Here is an 18,259-nt window from a genome sequence, read left to right on the forward strand (position 1 = left end):
AGACGTCGTTCCCCGCCGGCCCGCGCTGCGATCCCCGCACCGCGGCGTCCGCGCGCCCCTCGCCGGGCTTCTTCCCCGCGGCCGCAGCCCGAGTGTGCCAGGAGTGTGCGGGGACGGGCTGGGCCCGAACTGGGGAGTGTGTCGGGCTTCCCAGCCCTCGCCGGCCAGGCGCCGGCCTACTCCGCGTGGGGCGGCCGTGCGCCCCGGTCACTTGGAGGAAAGCTGGTGGCCAGCGGCTCTGTCACGCCGGTGACAGTACGGCTCTTCTCGGCGACGCTGCGGCTCCCCCCACCCCACCCCGGCCGGCCTCGGCCCCTTCCTTCGGGGCGTGGGGTACGGTGTTGGCTGCTCCTTTGTTCGCGGAGGCGAAGCGGAGGCCCTCGGGCTGAGGCTTTCCGCGCCCCCGGGCTGAGCTGTCCGGAGAGGCGCAGCCTGCTCCCGGGCTGGTCTGAGCGCCTTGCGGTTGTGTGGTTTGGGGGTTTGGTCCGTCTCGGCAGAATCGTTTTGAATACGCCAGAGGGGCTTGATGCGCTGGGCTTGGGGCTGGTGACAGCAAGGCAACCGGCCTCCTAAACACCCGGGTGGCTCGAGCACAGCCTCGGGGACTGTAAGGACACGCAGCGAGCTCCACTCAGCCGGAGAGCGGACGCCTGGCCGCGCCGCGCGCCCCAGAAAGCCACCGGCGCCGTAACCGCTGCGGCGAAGGGGACCGAGGACCCGCTGCTTCCTCCGTCCAGCCACCGGGCATTGTTAGGGCCCGAGACGGGGAGAAGCGAGGCAGCCGCTGGGAGCACAGGGGAACAGTGCACCCGGAGAGGGCTGGGCGGTGAGGGGGTACTTCTAGGAAACCTTGATAGCCCCGGCCCAGGCCCAGCCAGCCGCCCAGGGAGCCGGCAGCAGCAGCAGCAGCAGCAGCCTCACTGGTGACCGTTCCTCTGTGTGTGTATTTTTGTTTTTGTTTTTGTTTTGCTTACAGATCAACAAAAAACTACAGTGATTGAAAACGGGGAAATCAGGTTCAATGGGAAAGGGAAAAAGATTCGGAAGCCTCGGACCATTTATTCCAGCCTCCAGCTCCAGGCTCTAAACCACCGTTTTCAGCAGACTCAGTACCTGGCCCTTCCCGAGAGAGCCGAACTGGCAGCTTCCTTAGGACTGACACAAACACAGGTAATTCCCGAGAAGCCCGAAAATCCCTGAAATGCTGGCCCACCTTGCAGATCCGGCAGGAATCTTGGCCTAGTCAACTAAGGATGAAAGAGCTTAATGACAAATGCCTTTGCTCCACTTGTACAGTTTCTTGGGAATCACACCGTGTGGAATAAATAACCTGGTATTGAATACTGGATTGGATTTACACATCTGTCCCACCCTCTGCGACCCTGCCCCAGCCTAGCTTCCATTGGCAACAAAACTCATAATTCATTCAAATCCTATTCCAGAGCAGAACAACAGGAAAGAGAACAATCGTGTAGAAGAAGAAGAAAAAGAAGAAGAAGAAAAAAAAAACACAGGCTAGTAGGCAAGATAAGGCCCACCTTTCTTAAGGATACTTTTGTGGCCTTAGGAACTAATAAAAATTTCCACTCCTTGACAGAGAAAGAAAAATTATAAAGCAGAATGAAGGGATTATAATAGAGTAGGCTCCAAAGGGGACAGTAACAGCACCAACGTGTGAATTGTTTGTCCTAGGATTTCCTAGATTGCCCTAACCTCAGTGGTTAAATCGTCCTGGGGGATGGGCTGGTGCAGGCTGAGGGACCTCTCTGGAGCAGGGGACTTGGGGCCCGTGGCAGAGCTGAAGATCAAAAACAGCTACTCTCCAAATTCTAGCCACAGGGACATACAGTTGCTGAAGTTCTTCAGCCCTACTCATGTGAAAGATGCCTCACAGGAAGGGGCTTAGGTGGGTGTATTAGGACCCTGCTCAAAAAGCCAGGCTTGAGTCACCTGTCTCACCTGTCGTTTTTTGTCCTTGTCAATTAATTTAGTTGCATGGGGTAGCAGGCCTCATCTGAGGTGGATGATCTGCATTCAGCAGGGGAACTTGAGGGTTTATGAGGTGCTTGCTCAGAACTGGTAATGTGGTACCTTAAAGTACATGCTTGTAAGCAGTTCTTTCCAGGTTAGCTTGTGCTCTCTCTTGCCATATCGCCACTGAAAATATTGGGACTTTGGCGTGAAGTGATACCAGCTACTCAGTGACTTGTATTATTCTTGCAAAAGCAGATTCCAGGGATTTGAAAGGTAAAGAAAGATGTACCATAGACTTTTCTTCTTCAAATAAAGTAGATCTGGGATGTCGGCCTACATATACTCCTATCCCAGAGTCCTAGTTCATGTTCAGTTTTCAGAAATCTTTTACTTTTTAGTGACTACACTAATAATCATGTTATCATTGTGGACTCCAGTTTGACCAAGCAATGTACAAAGTAGAGGAAGGGGGAAAGTGTAGTCCTCAATGCCTGCAGGACTGTGGGGTTATATTTATGTCTGGAGAAAGATGCCCCACGCAGCGTCTATGACAATGGGCACCAAACACCTAGGTCTGTTCAAGGTCTTTGATTATAAATATAAAGGCTTCCAGCTATTCATAGTCCTTTGCTCATTGTACAGGCATACAGATGCCAGCTTTGGTGACTGGCAAATAGAAAAACAGACATGCAATTGTATGGCTTCGATATGGAAAGCACTCATTTCAAAAGTCCTTCATCAAATTTTGGACCCATTTCTCTCCTTCACTGTCTCATGTTATTCCCACTTAGGTTTATGCTTTAAACACAGGATAGTATCTAACTCAAGAATCATGAGGGTTTTAGGTATGGAGACAAGATACCTCTTTGTAGGTTGGGAGTGGAGCTTGGAGGTGGCTAGAAAGAGGAAGAGGAAGAGGAAGGTAGGACTTGGTCTCTTGGTGCGGTGGGTCCCCGCCCCCACGTTGCTTCTTAAACCTGTAGCCACACTACCGACACTGGTTTATCAGGCCTAATGATTGCTGCGTTTTTTCCAGGTGAAGATATGGTTTCAGAACAAGCGCTCTAAGTTTAAGAAGCTGCTGAAGCAGGGCAGTAACCCGCATGAGAGCGACCCCCTGCCAGGCTCCGCAGCCCTGTCACCACGCTCGCCAGCGCTGCCTCCAGTGTGGGACGTTTCTGCCTCTGCCAAGGGCGTCAGCATGCCCCCTAACAGCTACATGCCCGGCTATTCGCACTGGTACTCCTCACCACACCAAGACACGATGCAGAGACCCCAGATGATGTGAGTTGTCAGAGGGGACACAAGGGGAATGCCTAAACAAGACAAGGAAGACCCTGGACCTGCTTGTGTCTGCCGAACCAAGCCGAAGGAGCAGGCTCAGGAGAACTTGTATGTGTGGCCGGAAGCTGGCTGGGCTTTTCTCTCTGTCTCTCTGTATCTCTCTCTCTCCCTTCACCCCCTCTTCTCTTTTTCTCCCTTCTACCCCTCCTTTTCTCACTTCTCATTCATTCTTTCTTTTTCCCGCTTTACTTTCTATCCTTTCCTCAACTGCCTTCTTCCTTGAGCAACCTTAGTAATTTATCTTGCATTTCAGAGAGAGAGAAAGAGGAGAGAGACTAGTTTCTATGCCAGCGCTCCGAAAACCCCTCACTGTAAGGATATTTTCCCTTACCCCTTGGGATTCAGGCTCTGAGCCGCCTCTTCTCTTTGGGAGTATCCACCAAAATGACTTTTTTTAAACAGACATTTCTCCCCACCAGAAGAATCTGCACAAACATGGCAGCATTTTTACATGTTTAATGAGCTTAAGACATTTCATGATGAAAGAGAAGCATTTTTGGACTCCTTCATTTTTATTTACTAATCCCAGACTGACACAAGAGAAAAAGAAAAAGAAAATAAACCCTCACATAACAACCCTTCTCTAAAGAAAAAGGAAGAATCGGCTGTAAAATTAGAATATTGCCACAAGAGGAATGCTGCATGTTTATCAAAATGCAATGACCAGAAATGATGATTCATTTAAAATGCAAACGACAACAAGCAAAAGGCTCCTTCCCTACCCCACCCCCAAACCTTGAACTGCAATCAGGAAAGACAGAGGAAACAACCAAAATCACCATTGTGTTGCTTTGACACCTTTACTAGGTGAATTGGTGGCATTCACTAAGCTAATAGGGACGTTTATATCAAGAAACATTTCTGTATATATTGTTGAATTTTAGTTGTATATATACTTTGTATGTTTTTGTCTTCTTTCATATATGGAGTAAAAGCCACAAAATGCTGGGAGTGTCTTGTATATTTCTCTGTGTGGTTCTGTCTCTCTCCTCCTCCCTTTTCCTCCCTCCCCTCCTATTTTCTATCACTCTTAAAAAAATTCTATTTTCTAATATGGGAAGCCCTATCTATATATAAAAATCAAGTGCCTGAAAAGATGTCACTTTGCACTTCTAGCCTGTCTTAAGTATTTCACCATGCACCATGGGTGTTTTCTCAGCTTTCTTTTACATGTAAATTTTTAATTGTAATTTCTAAACATTTATCTATTCTCTTTAAATACTAGAATGAGCTCTACTCCCAGGTTTACCTCCAGATAGCCAGTAGTGTCTAGTACCAAACTGAGCGCTCCCCTTTCTCTTTTCCCAGCCAAAATGATACAGCTGTATTTATCATTGTTTGGAGGCAATTTTTAATGAAAAAAGGAAAGAATAAAGAAAAAACAGTAAAGTGCACAGTGATGCCTATTTAATGTTTAAAACCCATTGCAAGCTAGCTAGGTAGGAAAAATGTACGATCCTGGATGAAATACATCCTTCCGATCGGATAGAAAGCAAAGAAATAATGAAAATGAAAAGTCCTTTCGTCATACAAGCAGGAAACCCCATACTGTGAGAATTAATGGCTACAGACCTGGGCATCCTTCAAATTATGAACCTTGAAACCACTGAGCCATTTATCAGAAGTCAATAGAGATACTCAGAGTGCTCCATATAATGACAGCGACATACAGTCGTGCAAAAGGACAGTCACTATAATTAGACACAAAGCAAAGACTACTTACCAATATACCCGTTCCTTTTTTTGTTGAGCAACTTCCACGCTCAGTCAGTCTTCAGAATGGTTTAAAACGGATCAGTCTTGTCATTTTCTAGCATTCGCATTGTTACATTAGGAAAAATGTTTTCTTTTCTTTTTTCCCCCTTCCTACTGTGAAACTTTGGGTTCGTAGCTCCCCAGGATCAATTCTGAACAAAGCCTCCAGCTGCAGTGCCATCCAATTTGAAGCAGACATTGGGGACAATTTAAGGTTTTTATCCACAAGAAGGTTTTTTTCCATTCTCTTAAATGCAGCCATAATTAGAGTAATTTTTCATGTAGCCCGCTGATTACAGCGTTTTTACCGTCAAAGATAATTACCTGTAATTTTCTTCCACTTTTAATACTAAAAAGCCATCTTTATTTAGATTCAGGAACAGGAAAGGCGAAACAAAAGAGGGAAATTATTCTGTTATTCATACACAAATTGCAGAGACGTAGGACCTAAAATTGAAAATTAACCAAAATTATAATGCTGAAAAGAATAGAAGAAGGCTGCAGATGTACAGCTGGTAGCGGGGCTTTGCTGAATTATTCAAATTACGTTAGAGGGAAAGCTACCATACATCGAAACCAACACTAATTTTTCTCTAAAAAAAAAAAATTCACCAGATACATGCCAAACCACTCTGAATGCATGGGACTCTGAAAACCAGCGAACGTATGTTAACGTATTGGAGGTGTTAATGTGGTGTATCTGTATCGAGCTCTTTCTCTCTTAACATGAGTTTAATTAAATTCTACCAAGGAGTCCCCCCTAAAACTGTCCTTGGAACTGGGCTTCCTCTGGATCCTCTGAGCGTCAAGAGTTAATATTTTTGCTCTTTAGAATGTATTGACCCCCTAGTAAACCGATTCCCCGAGGGAGGGATTGGTAGGAGGGGCGTGGGCGAAAGGCGTCGCCCAGTTGCGCTGCCTACAACGCCTCCCTACGTTCCAACTTCCCCGGAGGTTGCAGGGTTCGACTTCCAAAGCTGAGTTATGACCACATTTCCCATTTAAAAAAAAAAAAAAAAAAATAGCTGCAGGTACGGGGTGGGGGCTGGGTAAGGGTGAAGGAGACAATTTCTCCTTGGTGCCAATAAGCGTCTCATCATCTTTTGGAGACAATTTGCTGAAAAGGTTCCTGCCTGTCGTAGAAGAAAGGCTTTTTCTGTACTGGGGAAACCAAAGATTTCTCAGGCTCCTATGCGCCACATTTCTAGCTGCTTATAATGTCTACTCGGTCAGGAAACAGCGTCATCTATAGATAGAACAACACCGCTTTCAGCCGGAGTCCTTGGTGCGTTCCTAAACCAGACAGCTTCCTTGGCTTTGTAGCTAGGTTTTGCATCTCAGCCAATCGCGCCCCTTCAACCCCAAGGCCTCAGCGTTTGCGCTTTGTGAGCAGTAAACTCCGAGACCCACATACCCACCCCCAGCTTCACCCCTACACACACACACACACACACACACACACACACACACACACACCTTAAGGTAAAGGCCCTGAAAACAGCTTCGAAGGATTTCAGAGGCCATTCACCCCGAAAACTTCTAACTGGAGGAAGGATGACCAAGAGGCTGCAAAGTCAAGAGATTCAGGCTGCACCTGGCTTTGCAAAAGTCTGCATACCTGTCATTCTGAAGGCGCCCTGCCGGGAACTCCCTAAGTTCCTCTCTGGACTCCTAAAAATCTAAAATCCTGGCCCCATGTAAAGATCTCAGTGGATTCACCTAGGATTAGCTGTGAATATTATCCTCAAATAGATTGCAGCTTGGAGTCCCAGGCTGCCTTGCACCTTGTAGAAACCCAGCCCTTTACACAGTCTCTAGTCACCAACTGCACCAAACACATCAACAGCACAGAAAACAAGAGAGATAAATCAGGTTGTGAAGGAGCCCAGTCTCACAGGAACCCTGTTACTCATCAGAACAGCAATTCTTTTACTCTTAAAGGGCGATAAAAGGGCAGAATTTAAAAATCTAGAAAGCAAAGTTGTAGCCCACAATACATTACAACAATAACACACATAGGTTGGAAAGCATGAGAAGAGAAATATGAACTATGCCTTGGAGTATGCAAGAAATAAAAACTTACCCCCAGTGAATACTTCTTAAGCAATGATCAGGGTCTAGAAATCTATTCTGAACCGAAGCAGAGGAGAATATTTTTCTGAGTCTCAGGACAGAAGCTCTTTCTCTATATTCTTGGTTGAGTGAGCACATCCAGGTGTGAAATTGTTTGCACACCCCAGCACCTCTTATATTGCCAGCAAAATTAGCTGTTATTACTGTCACTGTTTAGTGATGGTTAGCGTGATACAAAAAAAAAAAAAAAAAAAACTGCTGTAATCAAGACCTGGCGCATCTTTGCAAATTACAGATAATTGTAAACGTCCAGATTATGATAATAGCATCCTAATCCAGCCTGCAATATAATTATTACAGAGTGTTACATCTGAAACTGTCCAGTAGGGCTAATTCAGCCATTATTTAGACCCTATTTTTGCACCGCAAATGGGTTGCTGAGTTGAAAATGTACGATTGTAATTTCACGGGGCACTCAATGAGTAATGGTATAGGAAGAGGAAAATACAAAAGTGAAATGTGAACAGTAGCGATCAAATCAAACCCTGAAGGACAAAAGACTGTTTGATTCATATGGAAAAAGAAGAGCAAGAATTAAGAAAATAGCAAATCAGTAGTCTGAAGCATTACGTGTCTAAATCCTCAATAGTGCAGGGTGGATGGGTTTGCAAGGGCTGCTGTGTCTGCTGCTCTTGCTGCCTGGAGTCTGAAATCATTTTTCTTTTTCTTTCTTTCTGTTTTAAAACCTCTGGTCTTTCTCTTCTCTCCCAAAGCATTTTCCTGCTTTAGGAAGTGCCCCTCCCCAAAGCAAAGAATATTTGTCAGCTTTATTATTGTTTCCATAACAGCTGCTTTACAGTGTGCCTGTCACTTGTTTATGAACATTTCCTTAAATGAATTTGCAGTCTCTTGTCATCAGAGCAGAACACCCTGGGTGCTTATAAGTGTTCCTGGGCTCCATCTCCACCTTCTCCACCCTCTTGCACAGAGAAAAAGTCAGGGAGAGTCTTGGAGGATATTAGCAGACAACATATTGATTGCTGCTAATTAAGTATAGCTGGATGGGAAGCTGTCTTCTCCAGCTGACTTGGCTTTCTATTGGTTTTAATCCTGTTATTAGCTCTTATTTATTAAAAGGCATAAGGCCTATAACTCACAAACCTTTATATAAATCAGCCCAGTTGATTCTTTTGCTACATGTCACCATACACCTAAAAGAGCAAGGTCTACTTAAAATAGAAGAGGACCGAAGAGACACAGGGTGAGAGACGGGCGGCTAGTGAGGGGCTGGGAGACAGTAGGGTTCAGTCCAAGCCCTCTGGGGATTCCAGCTATTACTTTTGGGAAAATAAGCTCTGGTCTGGTGCAGACCTCCTCAGACTAATCTGTTTCCTGGTGGGGACCTCCTAACCAAAGGTACCTAACGCTCTTCTGTCCCCAGGAGTTCAGATTTTCCCACCCTGAACACAGAGAATGTTCTGAGCATCTTTCCCAGCCTCTAGCTAGTGTGTGTGCATCTTCCCTCCTCTCATCTCCTCCCCTGTCCCGGAGCTGCCCTGGCCGGGCCACAAACCCTGTGGGTGGCAAGCAAGCTTCCTAGCTCCTGTGAATTTAAGGCCAATCATGAAATGTCCCCTGTTTAGTGACCCCTGTTTATAGATGAAAGTTGAATCCATATCTACTCTCTTTCCCCGCCCCCTCTCTTCCCCACCTTGCAAATGGCAAGTGGCAGAAATAGTCCTTGGGTAACAATAAGCTTCCAGTAGCAGTGTCTGTCTTCACATGTTTCAAGGAAAAAAAAAATGCTTTAAAATAAATCATAGCCTAGGAAATGTTTACTGTCCTTCACCACTACCCACTTCTTAAAAAAAATAGATTATGTATGGTGGAGATTCCACAGAGAATTGTTACTGAAACCAAGAGGGTGTGTGTGTGTGTGTGTGTGTGTGTGTGTGTGTGTGTGTGTGTGTGTGTATGTGCCCGCCTGTGGGTAGAATGATGTTATGAAGCCATTTTTTTTCTTCCTGTGGTGAAAGGTCGTAATGTGTGGCATTTCACGGTTTTATATAAATCTTGGTTTAGGATGTGGAACAGACTCAATAATACATGTGCTTTTGGCAAAAAGACTCCTTTAGGTCCCCATAAATCAGAAGTAAATAAGAAGTTCAAGTGAACAAAAGAGCAGAAACATTTAATTGCTGCAGAACAGGACTCTCATCTCCTTTCAAGAGAGACTTATGTAAATTCCCTTGGTTCCTAGCGTCACCGTTAGGGCCCGACCTATAAAACAGCTTATTACATTACAGCCAGCAGCCCCGGATGATTGAAAGGGACGTTTCCCCAACTCCTCACCCCCTCCCGCCCCCGCAGGAGATACAATGTATACTTTCTGCACTGCACCACTGGGAGATCTAAAGCCTGTCAAAAGGAAAAGAAAACGTCAGGGTTGGGGAGAGAAAGAGACAAGGCTGCGTAGAAAACATTTAACCAATCCCACATGTGCCACCGCTATTTGGACTACGTTTGAGGTCCAAAGTTTGGTGCGACTGGGCCCGTTTGAAATAACCAAGTACCGTGTGCACGGTCCGAGAGCCACTTAGGAACGCGAGCCCAGGGCGAGAGCAAGCGGTAGCGCCCCTTCCCAAGCCTCGCGGAGCTGGGAGCTCCCTAGCAGCCTCGGTTGAGGGCTGCATGACAGTGGATCCACTGGCGTGGGGCCCTTCCCTTCAGGGTGCGCCTCCCCAGGGTTGGAGAGGTCCAGGGTGGCGAGATCCCAGTGGCCAGTGGGAGGCGCGCGATCCCAGGGGTTGTGGGGATGGGGCGGGGAGGGGTGGCTGGGTGGTCCTAAAGGTCTTCTTTCCGAATAGGAGGAAGAGCTGAGGACAGTGGGAGTGCCAGGGCAGGGCTGCAGCGGGCATGCGGTGCGCCTCGGGCGGGGCCCTCCGGAGGCTGAGCGCTGTCGAGGGCGCGCTGGCGGCAGGCGCGAGCTGCCCGGCCACGGCGCACGGGGGTGACTCCCAGAATGGCTCGGCCCGGACGCCGCGAGCAGTGAGGCGTCTGGGGGATCAAAGGAGCCAGAGGAGGCCAGCCGGCGCGTCTGGGATTGTGGGATAAGAGGCGGGAGAAAAGACTGGCAGGGGCGGGGAGATGCTGGTCCGGCCCTTGGCACTTGGGAGGGTGTACCTGTGCATCTTTGTGTGGGTCAGCGCGCTCCTGCCCGAGGCCGAGCCCTGGGTGGATCCGAGTGTGGGTGGACAGGCTCCCGGGTGGGTGCCCGACGCGAGGGAGGGAGAGCGGGCGAGAGAGTTAGATCAAGGGCAGCGAGGTCTGCGGGTTCCTCTGTGTGTGTGTCTCAGGCCCTGTGGCTCAGCCCTGGAGCCGCCTGGCACCCACAGGAATGTGGCTTCTCCCGATCCCCAGGCTGCCTCTTGTCCCACAAGGAGGTGGCCGCCAGGAAAAAGAGGGAGAAAAGGGCAGAAGGCCGCCTGCCTAGCCCAACCCGGGCCTCAAACAAAGGCCAATTTATCTGATCTCTTACAGGAGGGCCTAGCAGCCTGGCAGGGCACCGCCGAGTCGCAAAGCCCTCTCTGCTTGCCACGAGCCTCCTTGGGGTTTGCCAGGAGGTAGGAAGATGGGGGTTGGAGGTTGGAAGTATTTGGGATGTCTGAGAAGAGGTCACTGCAAAGAAAATTAATCTTGGAGTGGGCTTGGTGTGCTCTGAAAAGCGCGAGAATGCTTCCAAGCACGTGAATGAGAGAGCTAGGCCGGTGGGGATAGGAAGGAGTAGGCAGAGGGGATTCCCAGCGCGAAGTCCAGAAGTGTGGGGTCGGCCAGTTTGGAAATATTCTGAGCAGCAGTACACATAAATATTAGACATAGGGAGAAACAATGGAGGATAAGAGGGAAAGTGGGGGAGGAGGGAGGAAGACAGGGAGGGCGACAGAGAGAGAGAGAGACAGAGAAAAGGCACTGATGCTTTTAGAATTTGCTGACTTTCTGTTATTTTTACATCCTTGGGCCAAAACTGCAGGGAGTTAAATTCCCTGGGGAGAATCCCTGTGGTGCCAGGGAAAGCCTGCCGCAGATTGGTTTGCCAGAATATTTTTGTTCAGGACTCCAGGATCAAGTTTTTTTTGCTTTTTTTTAAGTACCCTGTGAGAGAAGAGGGTGCTGCAAGAGGGACGAGTGAAGGTTATCACAAGGGAAGGAATCCTGATACTAAGTCTGGGTCCAAGAGGTGTTGGGGCTAGCTGTCCTGCAGGCAGGCTTCTGTATGCTTAAGAACACGCAGCGGCAAAGCTAGGTGTGGAGGGTGGTCATGACAAAACTTCCCTTATTTCCGGAAGAGTGTGAAATCCTCCCTCCTTCAGCACAGTCTGGCTACTTGGAGCCAGTGAAGGATCCCACTTTCCCACCAGTAACGGGGGTAGGAAGGTAATAGGGACGGCTGGAAAAATAAATGCCCTCTCCACGTGCAGAAAGGGAGAGTGTCTTCCAAGGACGTTCTTGACACTCAGGCATCCAGTGGGTGGGAAATGTTGGACGTGTGCAGTGATTTCGACCCCGGCCAATCTTCCCAAAGATGCTCATACCCTGGGGCAGGGAGAGGTACCCCTCAGAGTGGAAAGCCAGGCGCTTGCAGACCTCAAACTCAGGATTTTCCCCAGCCCAAGTCGCTAGAAATAAAGCCCTGGCTTTGGGTATAAAGGAGACTCTCGAAATCCTAGCCAGAGAAGAAAGAAAAACAGGAAGTTGATACTCTCGCCGCCCTCCCCAGCCTAGTCTCCACCAGTGCAGAAAACACAATGAGGCGCCGCCCTCACCTTGCCACCCCAGCCCAGGTGCCTAGCCCTGGGCCATGTCTCCAAGAAATGACTACTCAGCTGAATTTGCAGAGTGGGAAACTGGGACATGCAGCCGATAGGTCACTGGGGGTGGTGGTGAAAGAGGGGTCCACACTAGGCTGCAGTGCTGTGCTGCCCTCGGGCCTGTCAGAGTATGTTCCTGGAGGCCCAGGTCATTCCAAACTGGTAGTCTTGCTGTCCTTTCTGCAGAGAAAGGAAAAAGGCAAAGAGAGAAATACAGGAGACGCAAGGGCTGTGGGAAGAGAAGAACCAAAGAGAGAGGGAGAGCGAACACAGGTAAATTCTCCTCTGGGCACACAGCTCCCCTTTTCAGGTCTAACCCTGGAACAGATCTCTCAGAAATCCTCAGATGACAGGATGTAATTTTTTATGTTCTAATCCCCCCCATGCTCGACAAGACTCCTGTCACATTTACTGCTGCTGACTTCCTAGCTGTAAAATATTTCACATGCATCTCGTAATTTCCAACACACAGTTCCCTTGATATCCTAAGGAAATAAGAGTCAAGCGACTACAGCACAGCCAGAAAGACGCCTACAATTCAGGCCTGAGGGCACAGCCCTGGACCCAGGCTCTAGCTCCGGTCACACTGTGGATATCTACAAGCAGGGTGTGAGAGGAAAGATAAGATACAGGCCAAGGTAGCATCGCATTCTTCGTCTGCTCCAAACAAGAAATCCCAATAAATAGATTCAATTCCCCAGCATTTACAACCTGCCTGACCAAAATCAAAGCTGAGGGAGCTCCCTTTGAGGTTGACTATAGCATGGTAAAGAGAATGAAGGCCAAAGATATTATATTAAGAGCCTTATCTGGCACGAAATGAAATCAATACAAGGCTACAATACTTTCCCCATCCGGAAGTTCCCGCTCCTGGAAGATGAAGACCTGCCTACTCCCACTGTTAAGGTCTATCTTTGTTCTCAATCCCTGCGGTGTCTTCCTCTTTTTGAAAGCGCTCCAACACATTTATAATCATACACAAAAGGACTTTAAGGCTTAACCATTTGCCACACCCCAAACATTTCAGATTTTAAAAAAATGTGATCGGGTTGGAATAAGAGATTTCTATTTCTTTTCTTTCTTTCCCATTTCAAACCTCTGGACGCTCCCTTTGAAGGGAGTGTAATTTGTCTAATTGCTCTGGCAATACACAGAGGCCGATGGGGGGGGCGGTCCACCAGGATAATTGCTTTGAGCTTAGAATTCAGAAGGTTTATTGAGGGATTTCTGTTCCCTTCTTACTCACATGTAGATTGGGAGAGATGTATTTAGATTCCAGCATTACCTTCTACATGAAACAATTTGGGGTTAAACTTAACATTATCTACACGAGTTTTGTGGTTAGACCAGAAAAACACCTAAATATATATTACACGACAGTACCATACACAGGCCACAAATGCAATGTAGACATAAACTCGAGCATCCAACAGACACGGGTCTGTATCCATATAACCTCCAACTCTGGTTTTCTTTTTTTGCCTTGTCAGATCTCTACTGAGCTTGTCTTTCTTTAACCATCTGCATAAAACTTCACTGGCCAGTTCCCTCGGGGCAAAAAGCAGTTTCCAGAAGCATTCTGCTTTCGTGGTCGAAATAATTTTATTTATCCAGAATATACAGTTTAATTCCTCTATCTACATTTATTTACATGGCTAAAATAACATTGAAAAAAAAAGTCTTTTGAAAAGTTGAGGTCATAGATTTCAAGGCACCTTTGAGTGTCCACAGTTCCGCAAAAAAGTTCGTTTGTAAAAAAAGGGGAGGAGGGTCGTTTGAAATGCAATAACTTACATGCAAAAAAAAAAAAAAGCTTTACACATGAATCTTTTTGTTTCCATTTTCCAAACTTCCCCATATGAATTCCTTTCTTTTATGGTTTTCTAAAACAGCAAAACACAGTAGTCCCAAATAGGATTGCAAGACAGCGCACCCCATCTAATAGAGCGTCCCCGAGGCCAGCGCCAGCGGGTGCTGTAAGGAGCCGGGCGGCGCCAGGTGGGGATTGATTGAGGTGGCCGCGCTTGGGTACCAGGAAGCGGAGTTCTCCAGGTAGCTGGACGCGGGGGACTGGTTGGAGGTCGGAGGGTGGGCGTGAGGGTGGTGGCTGAGCGAGCGGGATGACCCCTGGGGCTCCCACACCGCTGGAGACTGCGGGGAGTTACACGCCATAGGATCGCTGGAGCTGGGACTGTGCTCCGGGGGCATCTCCCCGTTTTTCATGATCTTCTTGATCTTGGATCTTTTGTTCTGAAACCAAATTTTTACCTGGGTGGGGGAACAAAGGCACACGTTACCGGGACACTCAGAGGTCGCCCGCGCCTTCCTCGGGCCGCGCCTGGAGACATCTTGCGGCTCCTATATGGCCCGGCCCTGGCATCTCCTTAGCGGCTCCTTCCCTTGGGCCCAAGGGCTGGGCCTTAGGCAAAGCCGGGAGGGCTCCCCGGCCGCCTGGGTCGCACTGGCCCCTGCAAGGGCACAACCCCAAGCCTTAGTCTTTTGTCTTGGAGGGCAGGTGAGAGCGACGCGGGCGGGGGCTGCGTGAGCGCGCTTGCAAGCCTCTGCCTGGCGCAGGGAACGCGCAGCGAACCGCGGCAGTGCCCGGGGGGGAAGGTGGGTGGGCTCGGCCCTAAGCACCTGAGCGGAGGGAAAAGAGCGATTTCCTTATCTCCCGCGCGCCTCCCTTTGCTCCCCTCCGCTCCTCCAGGCCAGAATCCGCCTGCAGCGCTGGGCGGCAACTTGCACATTCTTTGTGCTTTATCTAGGCCCCAGCAGGTTGGAATGGGAGAAAATGGAAGGGAACCATCCGGGAGGATGTCCCCACACCACAGCGCCCCCCACCTCGCGACCCTCAGGCTGCGGCTGCGGCTCAAAGCTGCGCAGGAGCGGGGCGCGACCCTTCTAAGTGCCCGCTTCAGGCCACCGCGAGGCCGCCGGTCCCTGCTCACCCTGGGAAGGCTTCGAGGTGTGAAGAGAACCAGACACCTTGTTGAGATTGCGAGACCGTCTAGAAATAACCCACCCAGGGTTTGCAACCTAGGAAATTGGCCTGCGCCCCCGGAGGCACGAGGCAGGGGGCCAAGTCAGGGCGCGTAACACCTCCGTCCCCACCGCCACGCGTCCGCGCCAGCTGGCCTGACTCATCCAGGGAAGGGCGCGGGGGCTGGTGGCTTTCTGTGTGGGTCTCCAGAGTACCATCGAATCGGCTCCAGCCGGTCGGGACCGAACCGCGCAGCCCTACCAGGCCCGAAGGCGAGGCAGGCCGGGTACCCGGCGGCGACAGGGTTTACCTGTGTCTGCGTCAGTCCCAGCGAGGCCGCCAGCTCGGCGCGTTCTGGCAGGGCGAGGTATTGGGTCTTCTGAAACCTTCTCTGTAATGCGGCCAGCTGAAAGCTGGAATAAATAGTCCTGGGTTTACGAACTTTCTTTGGTTTGCCATTCACCATCCTCACCTCGGGCTCGGCCACTTCTTTTTCTAAACAATCGAAACAGACTAGGTTAGAGCTTGTGGGCAGACAATGGCCCTTTTACAGAAGGGCCTGACGTACAGTCCTGAAGCTTCTGTTTCTGGCTTTTTTTTTTTTTTTTAAACCACCCATCTTTACTCTTGTTCCTTCTATCACCACTTCTGCTTTTCCAAACCTGCAGAACTATGTCCCTCCCCAAATCATGGCAGAGCCAGGTAGTTTCTAATTAATTCCTACTCTGTTCATTCAGGTAGGTTTTTGCAAAGCGCTCCATACAGCACAGCTTCTGGGCGTGCGGGATTCAGCCCTCTGGGCCATTCCTACTCGTGGCAGACTTGATCTGAAGCCCACCCTGTGTTGCCCTGTGCTTCTGGAGCGAGAACGGCCGATGCCTCCCGGGCCGTGACCCCGCTTCTGTCGGCGTCTGCTCGGGCGCCCGCAGAGGCCAGACGCATGGGCTGGGAAGACGCTAAACGAGGTCTCCAAAGTTCAAAGACCCACAAGCAAACTATGTTCCTTCACTTCAGCAGCAAGCGGTCGGGGCTGCCACAGACAGAGGGCCGATTATGCAGCCCCCATAATCTCACTGCAGATCTGCGAGGGCACAGATGTGTCTGGTTTCTTTTACAAATAGACTTAGTATGCTCTCGGCCAAAAAAAAAAAAAAAAAAAATCTTCCACTTATGCACGAAACACAGAGACAGTGAAAGGAATGAGGCTCTTTTTAAGTTTAGCAAGGAAATTAAAAAAAAAACAGTTGGCGGGATATTTTCGTAGCAAAAGGGAGGCGGATCCACATGAATTTCTCACTGTCATGAACGTAGAAGGTAGGTTGGGGGAGACTTTCCCAACGCGTGTTTTATAAACATGCCCCGCACCCACAAGCCCCCTTCCCAAAGAGTAGTACAGCTCTGCGAAGGGTGGAGAGCCTCTCCAGGGTGCGTGTGTACGCGCGCGCGCGTGCGCGCGTGTCCTGGGGGAGGAAGGGTGGAGGATGAGGGCTGTGGTCTCCATTCTGCCGGAGTAGGGGATGCTAATATTAGCAGGATTATTAATGTGTTGGTGGAGAGAGATCAAACTCGCCCAGCAAAACCTCTCCTAGGAGACCTCAGGCCTCTCTCACCGCCCAAGTGCACTAACCCTCTTAAACTCTCTAAGTTTCAAGGTGGACGAAAAAGAAGTCTGGGAGGAGGAGGCAGACAAATTTTAGGCACCTATGGAGAGCGAGCGAGCGAGCGAGAGAGAGAGAGAGAGAGAGAGAGAGAGAGAGAGCGCGAGGGGGGGGGGAACCCTCTAACAGTGTGACCTCCTAACAACCCTCCTCCACCTTTCAATGGTTTTTTGTTTCTGGAAATGCCTTGGATTAACCGCAACGCTTTCGGCTCGCTCTTCTCTGGCGCACTACAGCTCCCAACTCCCTAGCAGCTCATCTTTGCGCGTCGGGCACTGGCACCACGCTGGCTGACCCAGTCTCTACCACTCCTTACTGCACCGACCAGCACGCTTTGCAAAAATTCCGACAACTAACCTGCCTTTTATTACGCAAACGCCACCGGGGCTGTTTGATTCTTTCTTCTCTCCACCCCTATTCTCTTTCCAGCTCAGCTGGCTTTCAGGCTAGGCGAGCTGGGAGAATCTAGCGACCCAGGCATCGGAATGCCGGAGGGAGGGGAGAGACCACAGTCTGACCTCCGCAGAGTTCTTTAGGAACAATCCATACATTGCTGGTCCAAGGGCCCGTGTTTGCAGAGTCCCGGCCTCCACTCCCTGCTTCCGGGTGTGCCTTCCACTTCAGTGGACAGCGTGGTCCCCCATCTGCCACCCACCTCCACGCCCGGAGTCCTGGTCCCCCTGAATCTGCCCCGCGCCCCGTACCTGGCTGGCTGGTGGCACTCGGGACGCGGTTGTAGGCTCCGCCGTACTGGTGGTAGGGGCTGGCGTAGCTGTAGTCGGCGTAAGTTTTGGCGGGGTAGCTCCCGGCCGAGCCGTTCACGCCGTGGTACTGATACGGGTAGGGGTTGAGCGCCTTGCCGTAGGAAGCCGAGGTAGGAGAGCAGTAGCCGTGTGGGGCTCCCCCCGTGGGACTGTAGTAGTCGGAATCGGTGGCCGACGACTCGGGCAAAGTTGGCGATTCCTGAGACGGGTGGTGCATGGCTGCAGACGTCTGGAACGGAGCTGGGAAGTCGCCGGATCGGATGCTGGAGACTCTTCTGTCAAACACGCCTGTCATCGCCGAGGCGGACGCGGCTGTCCCTGCGGCTGTGGCGGAGACTGCTGCCGGACTTGGCTGTGGGGCTGCTCCGGTCTAAGCAGACATGACTGTGGGAGCGAGGGAGGAGGAGGAAGAGGAGGAGGAGAGAAGGCGGCGGCGGCGGCGGCGAGGAGGAGGCGGGGAGTCGTGGAAGCTCTGTCTCCAGCAGGCTGACTGCTGGCTGAGGCGCAGCACAGCCTTGGTTAAATCCTTAATTGCGCGCTTACGCACAGCGGGGTGGATCGGGTTCCATTGGCCAGGGCCTCAGGAGCAGCAGCAACACCCTAACTCGTCCAACTAGTTTTAGCACAACAAAGCATTGCTTGAGAGAGAGAGAGAGAGAGAGAGAGAGAGAGAGAGAGACAGAGAGAGAGAGAGACAGAGAGAGAGAGAGATGCGCACGCACGTGCGTGGATCTATGCTGGGAGAGGAGGGTCTCACAATCTGTTTTTTTAGTGAATACCAAAGACAACGCAGAAATCCCAAAACCCGGCTCTGTGATGTGTGCAGACTGTGTTTCCCAACCA

At 50.1% G+C, this 18,259-nt stretch overlaps 2 protein-coding genes across 4 annotated transcripts in view; one reads left to right on the plus strand and one right to left on the minus strand.

Annotated features, from left to right (window-relative positions):
- Positions 1-4,269, plus strand: part of Dlx6 (distal-less homeobox 6) — a 5,468-nt gene extending 1,199 nt beyond the window's left edge. Inside the window, exons 2-4 of one of the 2 annotated variants that reach the window (XR_001234676.1) lie at positions 977-1,170; positions 3,011-3,366; positions 3,572-4,269. Coding sequence is in view for 1 of the 2 variants with exons in the window: in XM_005388073.2 (XP_005388130.1) it covers positions 977-1,170; positions 3,011-3,262 (446 nt within the window). In the remaining variant the exon portion in view is untranslated. Of the gene's footprint in view, positions 1-976; positions 1,171-3,010 lie in introns of both variants that reach the window. The other variant, XM_005388073.2, reaches the window with a different exon arrangement.
- Positions 4,270-13,594: 9,325 nt separating this feature from the next.
- Positions 13,595-17,923, minus strand: Dlx5 (distal-less homeobox 5). 2 transcript variants are annotated; one of them, XM_005388074.2, is made up of 3 exons: positions 17,357-17,922; positions 15,305-15,489; positions 13,595-14,282 (listed from the first exon to the last, which is right to left on the minus strand). In XM_005388074.2, the coding sequence occupies exons 1-3, from the start codon at positions 17,709-17,711 to the stop codon at positions 13,953-13,955; spliced, it is 870 nt and encodes a 289-aa protein (XP_005388131.1). In that variant the 5' UTR covers positions 17,712-17,922; the 3' UTR covers positions 13,595-13,952. The 2 variants fall into 2 exon arrangements, with proteins under 2 accessions (XP_005388131.1, XP_005388132.1); XM_005388075.2 differs by having other exon boundaries at positions 14,194-14,282; positions 15,305-15,407; positions 17,357-17,923.
- Between the last annotated feature and the right edge of the window lie 336 nt (positions 17,924-18,259).

Source organism: Chinchilla lanigera, unplaced genomic scaffold, assembly GCF_000276665.1.
Source record: "Chinchilla lanigera isolate Chin_1 unplaced genomic scaffold, ChiLan1.0 scaffold00031, whole genome shotgun sequence".
NCBI lineage: Eukaryota > Metazoa > Chordata > Mammalia > Rodentia > Chinchillidae > Chinchilla > Chinchilla lanigera.

What these genes read in the sequence shown, in the direction of transcription:
- Dlx5 (XM_005388074.2), bottom strand. Translation starts at nt 17,711, where the DNA reads ATGACAGGCGTGTTTGACAGAAGAGTCTCCAGCATCCGATCCGGCGAC. An exon ending in GAGTGCCACCAGCCAGCCAG is followed by an intron (nt 15,490 to 17,356) that starts GTACGGGGCGCG and finishes TCGATTGTTTAG; the next exon opens with AAAAAGAAGTGGCCGAGCCC. An exon ending in TGGGACTGACGCAGACACAG is followed by an intron (nt 14,283 to 15,304) that starts GTAAACCCTGTC and finishes TCCCCCACCCAG; the next exon opens with GTAAAAATTTGGTTTCAGAA.